This window comes from Oxyura jamaicensis, chromosome 1 (genome assembly GCF_011077185.1).
Source record: "Oxyura jamaicensis isolate SHBP4307 breed ruddy duck chromosome 1, BPBGC_Ojam_1.0, whole genome shotgun sequence".
In the NCBI taxonomy this organism is placed as follows: Eukaryota; Metazoa; Chordata; class Aves; order Anseriformes; family Anatidae; genus Oxyura; species Oxyura jamaicensis.
The window spans coordinates 74,900,789-74,917,503 of NC_048893.1; the positions used below are offsets into that span (position 1 = coordinate 74,900,789).

Sequence of the window (16,715 nt, forward strand, 5' to 3'; positions counted from 1 at the left end):
TTTGGCACTTGAAGATGAAACAACCAGATTAATAAATAAATAAATGAATACAGGTGGAATCAGACAGACCAAAAATCCCATTGAAGTAATTTAGAATTAGGAGCTAGATTGCAATTTTCTCAAGTCCTTTCTCTCCTGTTGAAACCATGTGACTGACAGAGTGACCTGGTCTGAATGGGTGTTACACATGTTCTGCCCTGCAGTGTGCCCGCATCCTCACTGCTGCTGGGGGCAATCCAGAAAACATTAGTAGCAGACGGAGGGCACATCTGCACCCAGGCACTCTTACACATCTGTATCTCATCAGGCAGCTACAGAGACCTGCACTTTGACTGTCTGATAGGAGCTAAGTTACCTTCTTAGGAAAATGCATGCTGTCTTTTAGACAACACATGCTATTCTGGGCATTCCATCAATGTCAAATTTGGGAAATGGTAATGGTGAATTTTTATTTCTTTAATTAATTTTTGCTATTTTAATTGCCATTTTCATTACTTATACAAAATTTACATAATTGTCATCACTACATGTAATGAATTTACTCTTCACTGGAATTCTACTAATTAAATTAAATTAATATTCTAATTACAAGTGCAATTGTCATCCTCCTTGCTATTTAAACTAAATATATCAAAGACAAAAAAAAAAAAAGATCAAATGTAAGCCTTAGAGTTATTTTCTTTTCTTGATATCTGCCACTTAAATTTGTGAAGTCATTCCATATTCAAAGAACTTTCTACCAAAACAAAAAAAGACATTAATTATTAACAGAAAAATAGAAACATAATTTAAACATTTGTCTCAGCTCTACAAGCCTACAGTTCAAAATGCTTGGGACATGGATTAGGAAAACAGTGATTTTGAGCAAACAGTCATTAACCTAATTAATTTATCTTGCTTTATATTTTGGTATGGCTTCAAATTTAATTTCAGGCAGAAGGGACAGAAAAACAACAACAACAAACAACAACAACAAAACAACAAACCACACTTCATGTGAACCGTGCCAAAGGCATTTTACAATACAGAACATTCATATTCATGCACAGTGTCTTTCATCAAGGTGCGATAAAAAGGTTTTGGAAAGGAAAAGTAGCCTTCTTCCCATGTGGCCAGGGAGTACAGCTGAGATCAACTCTCTGCAGGTACAGGCAGGGGTAATCCAACTGAATCCAGAGGATATGGGGGCTCCCCTCACCAACTGTGGAAGGTTACTGTAAAATACACCCTGGCAACAGAGACAGTGACATAGCATCTATTCCAGATTGCAGATCATGCAACTGTCCAAATTCTGTGGCTATTTTCTAACCTGGCCATGTACAAAACCAACATGTTGCTTTTAGCTCTTTTTGGTTTACTTCCACATTGTCTATAAAATATCAGTTAAGGGTTACAGCCTGTTTTAGAATATTAGCACAAATAGAGGCTATCATAATCTAGAGACTTTAAACACTTATGCAAAACAAGAGGAAGAAAAAATCTGATGTAAGTCATCTTTATAAATGTAGGTGCATGCAAATGTATGGGCAAAATACTGCAAGTGTTCATATGTTCATGGTGCACGTTGATGGAAGTTATGCACCGAATGCTTGCATTCATGCACAGGAGCAATAATACACTTCAGTTGCCTTTTGGAATCTGAATCACATATTTGTGCAGGCATATGCTGTATCTGCAGATATAAATGAGCTACAGACAAATGGTTGCACTGTCACGCATGCTTGTGATAAAGAAAAGAACAAGACTGAGCTCTTCAGGAGTATGTACATGCCTAAGGCTCATTGGTCTCTTTAAGATTTAGGCACCAAATGCTTCTTTAAGGAGCTGATCTAAGAAATATACTTCTCTTTTGGTGTGAAAAGCTCAGTTCTGATGACTCAGTAGTTTTCTGCTTAAAGTAGAAGGGTCTTGGACTCTGATAGCATAAAAATTCCTTACAAAAGGCAAAAGAAGCATCCTCAATGTATTAAAATGTAAAGATTTGTACTAATTTGTCTGCAGCTCCACCAGCTACTGGGTGGAGAGAGCTGCTCTTTCTGGCTTCCCCTTGCATTGACATTCTTAATTGTATGCTGCTTGGTAACAAGTTTATCTGATGTGTACAAGAAAGGGATTTACATGCCTTTGTCTTAAGTGCTACATTGTCCAAAGTGGCCTCTGACTCCTTGTAACCTCTCTGGTTATGCTTGAAAATTGACATTATGTACAAATCAGGGAGACAGGCTCTCTTATCTTCTCTCTTTTCTACAAAATGAATGATTTCTTGACTGTATGTGTGCGTGCATGCAGAAATCACCAGCATTAAGCACATATGAAACACCGTGTTTTTGCCTAAATGCATGCTGTACATTCTTTAAAAACTCTTCCCCTTCTGCTTCTCTCCCACCAAGGAGACAGTGGAGAAGTGGTTGGGTGGGTGCTTAGCTGCTGGCTGGGGCCAACCCACCATGTTTTTCTTCATGTGTATTTTTGAAATTAGGGTGTAATTACATGGAAGAGGTTTAAAAATTGTGTATGCCCAAAGACTTTTGTGTTCAAACACCACTTTCTGTCTAAAGAAGGAATGATTTGCTCCCCTTCCAATGTGCATCTTAGAGGAAAAGCCACAGCTGAGTCCTTACCTCATATGGACAGGCTTGTCCATGAGTTTGTACCCTCTTGTATGGGTAAAGGACAACATTTACTTAAATATGCAGTATTTCTAAGGCACAGTTTCTGAGGAGAAAGTGAAGATGAGTGTTTCCAGCTGAAACTATGGAAAATTAGAATGCCTTCTAAATTAACATGGTGTTATGAATATCTAATATTTAAACAAAGCATTCATTTTTAAAGTGGAATCTACCAAGTGATCATTCTGTTATGGTTTGTTTCCACTTGCTCTCAATTTGGCAACTCTCTCCTGCTGTAAATTTACTTAAAACCAAACAGTAACTATCGGATTGGAACTTCCTATGCTAAGTTTTACCTTGGAACAAACAGTCCTAAGATAAAAATCCTAACACTAGGATTTCATAGAAGCAGAAGAAATTCACAGTGACTTTATGGTTCTGAAAGCCAAAACAATGACATGGACATCTCTGGTTACCTTTTGTTCCTCATATGCTTCTTTGAGGCAAACATAATTTGTCAGTGCTCTCATTGCAATTGGGAGTTTCCCAATTGCCTTCAAGTCCACAGGTTTCTTGTGAGCAGATATGATGAGAGTATTCATCCACCAGTAAGTCGCCTTTGAGAGCAAATTGACAAATGGCTGAAGAAACCTCACCCCCAGGTCCTGTAGATCCTCTGGTGGCTTTACTTTCTGAGGGTTCATAAAAAACACATACCTCTGGAAAGAAGAAAATAGACAGCGTGTCCCTAGGAATTATCTTATTAAGGGCAATTTTTAGTTAAAAATACGTATAACTGCAGTGACAAATTTGCACGTAAAAGTAATTATACATTAAATTTAAATATACATTTGCATTTAAACAGGAATATTTCCATTTTGGCAATGTAACTGTCAAATAATTGACCACTATGGTATGTAGACAATCTACTATACCCTACCAGTACCACCTATGTCTGTCTGAATAGCAACAAAAGAACTCAGGATATATTTTAAATTACAATGGGTATAAAAGCATATGCTTGTTTATGCATATATAGTTTATCTGCATTAACACAGTATATACTGTATAGATTACACACACATATACCTATACATGCACAAATATGCTTATATATCTATATACACATATGTATTCTCTGTATGTATATATATATTCATATGCACACATACACAGCAAGTCTAGGGCGTAAATCAAGGATATATTTAAAAGAGATGCCAGGTCCCATTGATTTCTACAGAATTAATGAGACATTCATGGATAAGACAAAGTTGGATGTAAACTTGACACAAGTTACAATTACTGGGACTAACGATCCATCTCCATCCCTGAGATACTACAGCTATCTTTACAGAACCTGATCAAGAAATCACATACCCTAACTCGAATAACATTGATCTCCACAGCCATCAGCAGTCCATAGAGAATGACCATAATTCCAGTGATGCAGAAACGCAGCTGAGAAAAAGGCACACCGTCCTGGCAGTATCTGACAAGCTTGATTGTTTTGGTGACAAATGCCATTATCCAATAAAGAAAGAGAGCTGTAAAACAGGTGCACATGCATCATTATAAAATACATAGCTTAGCTATGTTAATGCTGCAGAACCTGTAGCTTTCTCAAGCAGAAATATTCTTAGGGTTAATTCGATGCAAGCATGGTGATCCTCTATATCACCAGCCTGCAGGATGGCCTAGGGTAATGTCAGCCAAAGTCAGGAGATCAGGATTGAGAGACTTGTTTTGCATTTTCTTTTCCCAAGTCATTGTTTACTTTTCTGGGCAACCACCTTTCAAATAGATACACAATGTTGAGTCTTCACACAATTACATAAATCCATTGAAGATAATCCGACGGGAAACTATGTTATTAAAATGAAATCACTTAACATGACAAGTATCTTATTGCCTCTTTGAAATAGTAGGGTTCGTCATAGGTGTGCATTTGGAAATGTGTTTATTTTGAAACAGACTATATATAGTTTAATTATATCCTGCACCCTGGTTTGTATCTGACAATTACTAGTTCAGGTTGTTGAGCTACAGGTAATTTGGACAGTATAGTTCCATGAAATATTATCCTGCATTGTCTAGCCAAATTCTTCTGACCACCTGCTGACTGAGATAGGTATCATAAATACAAGGTAGCTGTGTTTCTCAAAGATAAACCTTCCTTATCCCCTACCCCTCCAATCCTATTTGGAAAAAGCAAGGAATGGCATTCATTAGACTGGATAAATGCAGAATAAACTGCAATGGATGCTGAGAAACAACAGCCATCTGCACAGGATGGCTTGTGAACAGATTACTATTAAAAATGACCTTTCAAAATAGCCCTTTTGAGTTGAATAAGTTTTTCCTCAAAATTAATGAGCAGTGTCAAAAAAAAACAACAACTAAAAGCTCATGCTAGAAATACAATAAGCATACTGTGCTTTCCCTTTTGTGATTGTTTTTTAAAATAGTTTTCACTGTGTACCTAATAAAAGGTGTAGTAACTCCTACAACAATACTAGTTCTATGAGCAGAAAAGTACTTTTAATATTCTGGATTTCATCTTCCTTTTCAATCTACGAAAGCTGACTTTGGCTAACCTACTGCTTTTTGTAAGAGTACAGGAATATCAGACTCAGACTTACCCAACAGTAACTTTGGAAAGTTAGATGTTTCAATATTATGATAATAGACTATGGATACAGTAGCAGCCACAAATCCCATTATAGCTGGTAGAAAGAGATGGAGATGTCGAGATTTCATTTGTCTGAAAATAAATGAGGTATAAGTTAGTGAATTCGGTGTCTTTATTCATCACTATTATATTGCTAGGTATTCTGTTAAACTACTTAAGAGGACAAATATGACTTTCCTAGTGGCATTTTTTTTTTCTCCATGTGTATGTTTAATTCTGTCAATATCTACTTACTGTTATAGCTTGAGAGGAGAATAACAATGAGCTAAGAACAATCATTTCATTATCCCATTAAAATCTAGAGTTCCTGAAATGATGCTCCATCTTTTTTTGGGAGAAAAGCACAACTCTTTAGACCTTACTAGCATGTTGCATGTTAACAGTATATGTTAACAAATTTGATTAGCTTGGCTATCCACCCATCACTGTCACTTACGTATCAGAAACTATGCCCTCTGCTATTTCACACACGTGTACAAACAGGAGAGTGAATGTCAGGATCCACCGTAGGTTGTGTCCAGGGAAGTGCAGCCATGTATTGTGGTGAATCTGGACTTTGGAGCTTTGGCTTCCCCAGCCTGGAAAATAGTATTAATGAAGGAGGTAAGTTAGCATTCAGCCAGCAAGAGATCTGATTATCCATTCTAAGCCATAGTCATCCTTCATCGGTAGAAAAGCAAATCAACTATCAACAGCATAAAAGAGCTACAAGACCTGTTGTTACTACCCTCGTGACGCAGGCGTGTCTGAGTTGCCATGTAGCCCTCCATAATTTAGATCTGACCCTGCAGACAACAGGACAACAGACTTTCCAAAATAGCAATCAAAGAGAAGAGGTTCCTGGCCAAGAAGAAAGACAATAGAAATATCTCAGTCTCTCCCTCGCACAACAGAGGCTGACAAAACTGAAATGGTGGTGTCATGTTTTTCGCAGCCACAGATCAAGAGCAAGCAAAGTTGCCAACTGATATAAAAATACATCCTCCAATGAGGCCTCAAAGAGATATATTTACTTCAAACAAATAAAATTTATTATGTCTCTCTCAGGCCTGGCTGGCAGCACTGTCTCAGGGGATACCAGGCAGCCATTTCCCAGTCTCCTCTGGCACAGCCTGGCCTTGTGCTGTGCATTCTTTGCACATTCAAAGCTCCCACTAGGCCACCGAACTCAGCTGATTTAATCAATGAATTAAACTTAAAGCCTATTTCAATTTCATCACCTCAGATAGCAACTATCCTCTTCAGAGAAGATTGTCTCTAAGCCACTAACCTGAAAACAAGCTAGACACCAAGGACCTGACAGTGTCAGTACAGTGGGGAGCTGAAGATTGATCAGAGGTTAGCCTCTCATGGTGTCAAGTTCTTTCTTGCATGTTACTTTGTAAGGCAACTCGTCCTCTGTCCTTTCCCATTCTGGTACAGGCCTGTCCTGAACCATTCAGCCTAAATGCTCAGGCCCCCACATGTCCCTCATACAGTATGGCAAATTGTGGAATTCACTGATGGACTTACCAAAAAACAGAGAGAAACTCAAGAACATCAATTTTGGGGGGAAGTAAAGAAACTAAATGAAACAAAACAAAACAAAACAAATTTTAATTAGGGTAGTGAGCTTTCCATCTGTTTCTTTCAGATGGTGCAGAACTGAATTTAATGTTGCGGATATACCTTTGATACACAAGGATCACAGAATGATAGAATCATAAAAAGGTTTGGGTTGTAAGGACCTTAAAGCTCATCTAATTCCAAGTCCCTGCCATGGGTGAAGGTAGTGTCTCATAATGCATAGGGCTCATCAGGTGACTGAGACATACACAAAAACCCCTGTTTATTCATTCTTGGAAACTGTCAGTTTATCAACATCTCATCCTTTAATATGCAAAGTACTGCAGGAACAAAATATCCTCTCTTCTCCCTGTCAAACTCAAGAACTCTTCAGAGTTTCCAGAGATTTTCCTAGTCTAATATGTCTTCCTTGCTTTTATCTTTGTCTCTTCCAAGCTGCTTTTCATTTTTATTTCCTTTTCCACATAAATTTGCACGTTTCATCATCAGTTTTCAATTTTATATTCAGTCAATATTGTAGACTCCAGTTGGCTCTTAAGGCTCTGTCCATCAACTATTTCTCCTGGTGATCATGGTGCAAAATAGAAAAGAAAGAATTGTATACACACACGCACACACACACATATATATAATTGCATGCCACACAATTTAAGCTACCACGTTTTTTTCCTAACATTGTTAGAAAACAAAGTGAATTCTCGGTGCCCACAATGCTATTTCGAAATTAACTGGTTAATACCTGTAAAAATATTAAAGGAGCCTGCTACAAGTTGATACAACACAAAAAGTTGTAAAAGATAATGTCAGCCCTCAGATCCTGTACTGAGTTTCAATCAAACACTTCTGCAGAAAGCCCCATAATTCAAGGATGGCTCCCATCTTACTTCAGAGAAGGATCCAGCACTGATGTTAAGATTTCTGGTTGGAGGCAGTCCTTCATAATCCTTGCTGTTGATGGTGTTTTTTTCTTTTTTCTTTCTTTTTTTTTTTTTTTTTTCCCAGTCTTTAATTATTCTTCTGTTAAAATTTGATTCTTATTCCCCTGTTTAATTATTTAATTAGCTTTCAGTCTCTGGACCTTACGATACCTTTGATTGCTAGTTATTAAGTGTCTTAGCCCACAGGCTCCTATACCTGTTACTCAATCTCTTTGGATTAATTTTGAATAATGGAAGTCCTTATATCTCTCATGTAAATATAGCCCTAAATTCAAATCTTCCTTATGGAAGAAATGCATTACTATACAAATATGTAACCATGAAGGGAATATGGAATAAGTGACCTCATGCAATTGTCAGGAGAGTATTAAATTTTTATTAATATTTATTGCCTTTTTTTACAGTCATTCAAGTGTCTTCATCTTCTATGATCATTAAATGGTATTTATTTCATCACTGCAAATAACTAGGATAAAGGAAAGACTGTACTGAAAAAACATCATTAGAGTACTAGCTTAGATGGGGATTTTAACAACAGTATATAAATTAGAGCCATTTCATTGTCCTAAATTCTTCGAGAGATATTTATTTTTTATTATTTTAATTCCCATAGGCAAAGATGTAACCTTTGCTCTACCTTTGCTTCTAAATATTGGAAAAAGAGAGAATTATTCTGTTTTAAAAGGTTCCTACACTTCAACTAGTGCTAGATCCAAGATATTCTCCAAAATTCACATAACTTCAAGGGAATTCAGACCCACTGTCTTAAGTCTTTTAGTATCTATAAATAACAAAGTTTACAAGTTGCTAATTTCAAATCTGAAGAAAGCCTCCACAGAGAAGTTTCAAGGCATTTCAAACTGTTTTCTCTGGTTCTCATCCATCTTTCTTGTTGCTTACTTCAGATTCATATCTAAAATTCCCAATATGTCAAGTGGGTTTGCTTCGGATCCTCTGGATCAAAACATTCTTACTCTTCTTTCTTAAAATTATTAAATACAAAGCATCTAGCAGTTTGCACCACAGGCCTCCAAGCACATGTAAACATGTCTGAGTTTAAAAACACACTCAAGTGTTTGTAGGATTGCACAGCTCCATTAAATAACTCACCAATGAACAAAATTGGAAAGGTGATAAAAAGCAGGAAGACATGGGGAACCAAGTTGAGGGCATCCACAAAGCAGACATTTCGAAGAACACCAGCACTGATGTTATAGGCTGAAGCATTGTCGTTACCACAAAATGCAAGCCTCATGGCTTCCAGGAGGTCTGGCTACTACAAAAAAAGAAAAAAAAAAAAAGAAAAAAAAAAAAGAGAGAGAGAGAGAATGCAAGAGACATGTTGAAGCAAGAGTTGACTACCAAGACTGCTAGGATTTCTTTCAGCTACATACAGAGAGAGAGAGAGTGAGAGAGATACATGATACATGAGGAACACACTGAGCAATTGACAAAGAATAAACTTCTTGTATTTTTAAAATGCTCTGGAGCCTGTTCAAATATAAGCACATTGGAATGAAGGCCGTGTTTATATTCAATATATTAAACGAATACACATTAATTAAATACACTGTGCAATGTCTTCTAGTGTTCATTATATGCACAAGAGTTAGACTGCAAGTGCTCCATATTCATATGAGGATGTGGAAAAAGAACAATAAAGTTTTGAGAAAAAATGCTTTCATTTCTAGTAAGAAAACTCAAGTTCACATTAGTTGAATCCTGTGTGTTACGCTTTCTTTGATGAGACAACACTCTCTGCACAACTTCTCTGTTCGTATGATTTGTTGCACTACATTTTCAGTGCAACCACATTGAACCTTTTGTTTGGCAGCTTTGAATTCCCTGAAATTTTTCATTTTTTCATTGTCCCATTGAACAACAATGATCATATACACTAGTCATTCCAGATAAAGTGTGAAACTCTTAATCAAAGTAGGTTGTATTGAAGATTGTATGGGCAGTAAATCAGCATTCATGCCTGATCCTGCAAATCCTTATGCACATGCTTAGCCTCATCTAGGCCAGTCTCTGGCTTCCATGTTCTCTTATGAGATTATCTTTGTACACCAAGATAAACTCATGCATTTGTGCTTGCAGAGTGTGGGCCACAATATGACCCAGAGTTATGGCCAGTTACTGTCTTTTATCACCCTGTGCATTATTTATTTATTCATTCTTCTTTACAGGAAGATCAAAAAAGATTGCCACCAATCCTTGCTGGTTTATTTTCCCAAAACGTACACACAGAAATGTAGTGCTGTAGAATAGCTTGCGTAAACTTATCTGCTCACAACACTGCTTTCCAAATTTTACATAGTAAATGAAAAGAATGTCTCTAATTCAGCAAAGTATATTGTATGTTTTGGTGAATGCATCTTTCTGTAATAACATTGGCATTGATGAGTTTTGCATAATCAGAACAATAAAGACATGTAAAAAATACATGAATAAAATTTAAAAAAGAAAAGTTTAGTTCATGAGGAAAAATGTTTTCCTTATTTCCTTAGATCGTTCAGATTAGTTTTAGCGGTTTACTTGTTTAAAAAAGCTAAGTATGACAAGGTAAGTATAAATTACTCAAGTACTCCTGTGGAGAGAACACAAATACAAAGATCTTCAAAAGAGTACAGAGTTCAAAGAAGCACTATGAACCTCTGCTAACCCCCGTCTTTTGCTTTTAAGTTACTTTTGCTGGGTACAGAAAGCATAATCCATATTGAAATATATCACTGAAACTTGTAAAGGAGTTTAATTGAAAAGAATGTGATAAATGCAGCCCCTTTTCCAAACATACCAGGGATTCATGGATTGAGATTTACCAGAAGTTAAGCATAACTCAGGGTCATATGGTGGACCACATTCTGCAAACATGAATGCATGTACTTACTGTGGTGCAACAGATGATGGGCAACCCATTAAATTTTCAGTAGAACAAAATTTGATGGAGAATTTGGCCAAATCTCCAAAATGAATAGCATGATATGACCACTATCAATCTGACATTATACTTTAATATAAATTATATTCAAAATTATTAATGATTAATAATGCAAAATAAGTATTCTTTTGAATATATTAATTCTTTCTAAGTAGTCTAAGGAGTTATTAACAGAACAAACAAATAACTTTTTAAAAGAACTACAAGGAGATTGTTTGCTTTTAATTTGTAAAAGCTTGACACGTCTCCTTTAAAAGAAACATAATGGTAATGATAATCTCTTGAAAATCAGAAGTGTTGTTTCCTCATTTTTATCGAAGGTCAGAAGTCCAAGGGAGTTCTGCTGGGAATTTTCTTCCCTTTCCCACAAATAGGGCTCTTTTCTGAGATAGCATAAGATGCTATTATGGTCTAGTGGCTGGATTGGTACTGAAGGACAGGGGGATCCTGGGTTCAAATGAGTACTGAATCACTGACTTCAAGTGTAGCTTTTGGCTTCTAGTCAAAAATAATTCTGGGAGAAAGGATTAAAACTGTGTCTAACAGAAGCTAAGGGAAACTGTTTTGCCATTTTTTTTTTCTTTCAATTTTTCTAGAAGTGAAATGGAATATAGGCAGTAGATGTTCCCATGGAAGAACAGGCCATTATCTTCATGGAGAGTGCTCTCTGCTAGCTAGGACCTAACCATCAGTTTGTAGAGGATTCTTATTACACCTCAAACAGTGGTCCCTAGAAGCTGTCAAGAAAGATGCATAGCACCTTTGCTGTGCTCAGTTTTGTGGTGTAGTATGTCCAATATACTGTCTTAAAAACATCCATCCTTTGTACATTGATAGAGCTGAGGAAAGAATCTGTTTCTATCATTAATAGCAATACAGAGAGACGGTGTGTCATACTGATGATCATTTTCAAGATATGTGTAAGCAGTCTATTTACAACACTTTTGTTACAGGTTCAAAGAGGTAGAATTTAATTTTCTTCCCTTAAAATGAGAGAAATCAGAGTCTAGGTTGGTTAGTTCATTAAAAACAAACAATCAATCAAACAAACAGTAACAATCAAAAAGATTGCATTGTCAATTAAATGAAATAAAGTAATTGACCATTAATTTCCAAGTTATTAATTCAGAAAATACTTCTTTCTTAACTAGCACATCCAGTGACCACCATTATTAATTCTCCTCAGGCTTAAAATCTATTAAAGCATTGTGATCAGTGTCATGATGCAGTGTTGACCCAATACAACTTATGATTTGGCTTTAAGAAATGCTCATCAGGTATAACCTGCCTTTTTATCAGTACCTGTTTCAGGACGCACATATAGTACATTATGGCAGTGATAGGGAACAGAAGAGATAAAGATGGTAGGAAACATTAATATTCCAGTGGTCTGCCCGCCTGTCCATCCATCTGTCCTTCCTTCTTTCTTTCCTTCCTTCCTTCCTTCCTTTCTTCCTTCCTTCCTTCCTTCCAACTGTCCATCTGTCATTGAGCTAGACTTGAACTATGGTTGTGAGTGGAGGACCATGTTCTGCATCTGTTGGTACATGCCAGCTTTCATGGATGCTTTCTGGTGGTTGAAGACAGGCTGCTAGCTGTTCTTTGTGTCTTGAAGAGCGATGCATGAAAATATACTGCATTACATTAGAGACAGAGAAATATTTGTTCCTCCAGTGTGCCTCACAGGGAGCAACAAACCTCAACAAAAAAAGCAGCATTCCTTTCGCATCCACTTCAGGTGCAGAAGGTATCAGATCAGATAAGATCAGATATAACCTCCCCAGTTTTGCCCATGTGGCCCAAACCACTAGACCTAGCTCAGACTTTTGGAAAACTCATGTACATAGGAGGCTCTGGAGATGCACAGATGCACATTTAAAAATTCTGAGTCAAAAAAATGACACTGGAAATGAAGACAGCTTGGAAGATCTCACCTGCAGATAACTGATAAAAGGCAGAATGAAAAAGCACTAATCCCTCCTCTTCTGTAATACCATAAGATTTGTTTTCACAGAATGAAAATGTGAAATGGAAGAACATCAAATTTAGAAATAATATCAAGAATTGCAGTTTTGCCTACTGCTAAAACTCATCAAAACTACCTCTAGATTTAGAAAGGAAGATGGAACACTTTTATGACTGACCACTGACCAAATTTGGGTTCCTCATTGATAATAAGACTTTTCTTCCATTGGCTTTAGCAAGGCTATGCTAGGGTTCATTTAAAACTAGACCTATAGAGAAACTGATAGAGGTATATTGCCTAAATGAGGAAGTGCTGCTTGATTCACTCAGTGCTGAGCATCATGCTAGAACATAATTAAATACACCAAACACTTTTTATGTTTTTCCCGAGCACCAGTTCTTTATCATTGCCAAAGACGGAATATTGGCCACACTGAAAAACAGTCTAAGCCTGAAATTAATAGCCATGTTGAAGCTCTTTGACTTAGTTCTAAGGAAGTCAGAATACAAAGCTAACTCAAGCTTTCCACACAGTGTAGCCAAAGCTGACTTTTCTCCTTACCAAAGATATGGAGACAGACTTTTCAGGCTTCAGTATGTATGCAGTGAGAGATGAGAGAGGAAAAGCTGGGCTGCAGAGCCACATGAGGAGACATTTGAGATTTCTGTTGTCAAAGAATGGTAAAGAGAACAGCAGAGGTTGTTGCAACTCAGAGAGGTTATCACTTTCCCTAGCAGCAGTTGCCCTCCTACATGTGCCAAGCCCCCTGCCTTGGCGACACTGGCAGCAACATGGAACTTCTCTTCCTGGAATTGTATGTAGGTGAATTGAGCAGCAAAGCCAGGTTGCTTTATCTTCCCCAGTAGCCTGCAGCTCCAGGCAGCCGCCTGCTTTGCTGTACTCTGCAAGGTCCAATGGGGAACCACAAAAATAATAACTCAGTCTCAGAGTTAACAGTGTTCTATTACCACAGTACTGTTTCCAAGACAAGAAGCTCTGCTCACTGCAAGCCTGAGAGGAGATCGGTGCTGAGTTGTTGCAGCTGCCATACTTCAATTTCAATGTTAACTCATTTAGGACCATCTCAAGGACCTATGAGTCATGGGGAACAGCACATCAGGGAAATGTCCACTGGTTTCTAACAAATCTTTACCTATGTGTCCCAAAGCCTCTGGAAAGCACACAGACCTCTTCTTCTCATATGAATTACCAAGACCTTTTTTCTAAGTTCTTATGCAGTTTGTAGTGTTTGGAGCTGAAGGCTTATTTACAGGCAGATGGCTTTGTCTAGCGTACAGGAATGACTGCAATAAATGGGAGCAGTCCAACTGCCACTACAAAACAACAAAATGCATAACCTAAACATGAATATTCAGGAGAGGACAGATGAAAGGGCAACAAGTTGTTTTGAAATTTTTTGGACATCTGAAATTATTGACCACTATTTCTCATCAAGTAGCAGTAGCCTTTCAGGATGTCTGTTGAGATCCTAATACTTATTTCAGAAAACAGAATCAGTCATGGCTATTACAAAAATGGCTTTCCCAGAGAAAATTTCTCTTTCTGCTGAATACAGTAGGCCACCAAACTATGCTGGGCTGATTGCACCAAAGTGACTACATCATTATATATTTGCTTTACTACTAATTATACTAGGAATGCTATACTTTATAATAACATTGCCAAGCACTCTAAGCTTAACCTAGCATTTCAGTCAGGGCAAATGCAGTAATGTGATAAAGATCTTGACATAACAAGTGCATACTAATCTGAGGGTAGCAGCTACATTCAGCACCCCAATAAGGCTGCCAAATACCTGGTAATTTTTTGTTTTATCAGTTGTACGATGGGAGGCCTTTGTCCTTCAAAATTAATGACAAATTTTTCAGTTTAACTTCAGTCTTTGCAAACAGTAGAACTAGTTACAGATTTTCAGTGGTGCTTTTCCTTTCTCCCTTTTCAAACAATCTGCTGCAAGCTAAAGCAATGAGCAGAACTTCACAGAGTAGAGGAATGAAAAGAACAGTCAGGAGGATGGGACCGTGATGGTGCCAGTGGACAGAGAGTTTCATCTCTCCTTGACATCATTTGGGAATCTGATTCCCTGTTGGTTTACTTTAATGAGGATGTGAACTATCTGAACAGCTGCTCACCCTGCAATGAAACAGCTAAAAATGTTTATGCCCTTTAAGCATTTAAATTTTCATCCTAAAATCTCCATCACTGGCAAACTGAGACTTTCTGGTTCTGAGTTAAGGTGTACAGACATTGTCATAATAAAATAAACATAAATCAGTACAAAAGAGTTTAGGAACGTATGTTCATTGTGAATAAGAAAAGCATTTTGGGAAGAAAAAAGTTAAAGGACAACAAATTAAGCATGGATGTGATGTAGCATTTAACCTAAACACTTATAAATCTCATTTTGACAAACTGAAATGGTGATTCTTAATGCATAGATTCAGTTCCTGATATAGATTTTACATAAGCGATAGAAAAGAATACAACGGGAAAATGGCAGATAATGTAAATTTCCATTAAAACAATAAGAACATCCCCACTGAGTGCAAAACTGTTAAGAATTTGAGTTACAGACATTTTAATTATCTTAAGGTCTTTAAAATTGGGCTTAAAAGTCTTCATATTCAAGAGTTTTATCTTACCTGGATTATCACTGTTCTGCACACTCTGCAAGATATGACTGTAAAGGAAAGAGCATAAATACAGTTCTCAGGTGGACCTTGCTTGGGGTAAATATGGAACTTTAAAAAAGCATTTATTTCAGTAGTTCAGTTACCTATATTTTCAAAGATTAAAAATAAATCAATAGCTGCACTTCCTGAATAAATACATCAGCTTACAGAGCATACTTGGGTCTCAGTTCATATTTTTTCAGTCTTAGAATTTGCATTATATGCCCTTATATGCATATATACAACTACACACATATACATATATATATATGCATATGTGTACACATACAGATGCAGGATGGAGAAAGTACTGAGAGTTTTATGAAAGTAGTTGGCTTTTAACTTCTCAGTAATGGAGTCATTACAAAAGCAAGATTTTTTTCCTTCTTTCCTGAAATTCACAGAGAAAACTTTAACAAAGATCAAATTATCTGTAGGTTGGATAAGCAGTATGGAAGGCCATATGGAAGTATGGCCTAACTTGCCATGGATTTTCGGTTAGTGCTCTGAATAATTTTCCTTTCCAGGTGTAATCCTATTCATTCATTTTTCTTACCTAAAAGCACCTGATCCAACGGAATCTGCAATTCATAGACATGCATTATTTGCAAAGAGTTCTGCTAAGGCAATGGCAAAAAAAGTGCTGCCCATTTAAAATCTCTTTTACCCAAAATGATCCTGTACCAAATTTCTTTTTCCTTTTCATTTCTATTTTGGCTTTGACCAGCTACCCTAGATATACCCTGCTTCCTTGCTAAGCACTGTCCCAGTCACCTTGGGCCTTAAGGTGATGAATTCTGATACTTGTCAGCATTCTCATTGCTAGCTGGTGTATACCAACAGCCCGATCCAAACTGCACTGAAGTCGATGCAAAGAATCTCATTGACTTCAGTAGGTTTTGGATCAGGCCCCAAACACAGAGAAAATCACAACAGCAAGGCTGCTAAACATGATACTGACTCTGAAAAGCATTTCACACAAACATCTGCAGTGCTCTCACACATCTAAGACACTGCTTTTTCTTTTTTGGTAAGCTCCTTAACACAATGCGATTTCAACCATCGGCGTGCTACGCTGCAAAACCTACGACTCCACATGCTAAGACAGGACGGTTTAAAAAAAGAAACATAACCCTGTGCACAGCAGCAAAGAAAACATCAGCAGTAGGGGACTGTAAAGCCTGAGAATGCCTGAGAATGGAAAAGGAAAAGGAAAACAGATCTGAGTTGGAATCCCAGGAAAGAACAAGGAGCAGCCCTGTCCCACAGATATAAAGGGAAGGAGGAGGAGGCGGTTAGTGGGGAATGACGGG

General features: G+C 37.3%; 1 protein-coding gene across 17 annotated transcripts in view; it reads right to left on the reverse strand.

Annotated features, from left to right (window-relative positions):
- The window catches only part of ABCC9 (ATP binding cassette subfamily C member 9), a 77,367-nt gene that overhangs the window by 60,201 nt on the left and 451 nt on the right, over positions 1-16,715 (reverse strand). For 14 of the 17 annotated variants that reach the window (XM_035311149.1, XM_035311102.1, XM_035311103.1 and 11 more), the window contains exons 2-7: positions 15,373-15,410; positions 8,913-9,078; positions 5,735-5,876; positions 5,249-5,370; positions 3,987-4,153; positions 3,086-3,328 (exon numbers count right to left, since the gene is read on the reverse strand). In XM_035311149.1, the coding sequence (XP_035167040.1) occupies positions 3,086-3,328; positions 3,987-4,153; positions 5,249-5,370; positions 5,735-5,876; positions 8,913-9,057 (819 nt within the window). In that variant the 5' untranslated portion in view covers positions 9,058-9,078; positions 15,373-15,410. Of the gene's footprint in view, positions 1-3,085; positions 3,329-3,986; positions 4,154-5,248; positions 5,371-5,734; positions 5,877-8,912; positions 9,079-15,372; positions 15,507-16,535; positions 16,650-16,715 lie in introns of those variants that run through there. The other 3 variants (XM_035311091.1, XM_035311084.1, XM_035311097.1) reach the window with 2 other exon arrangements.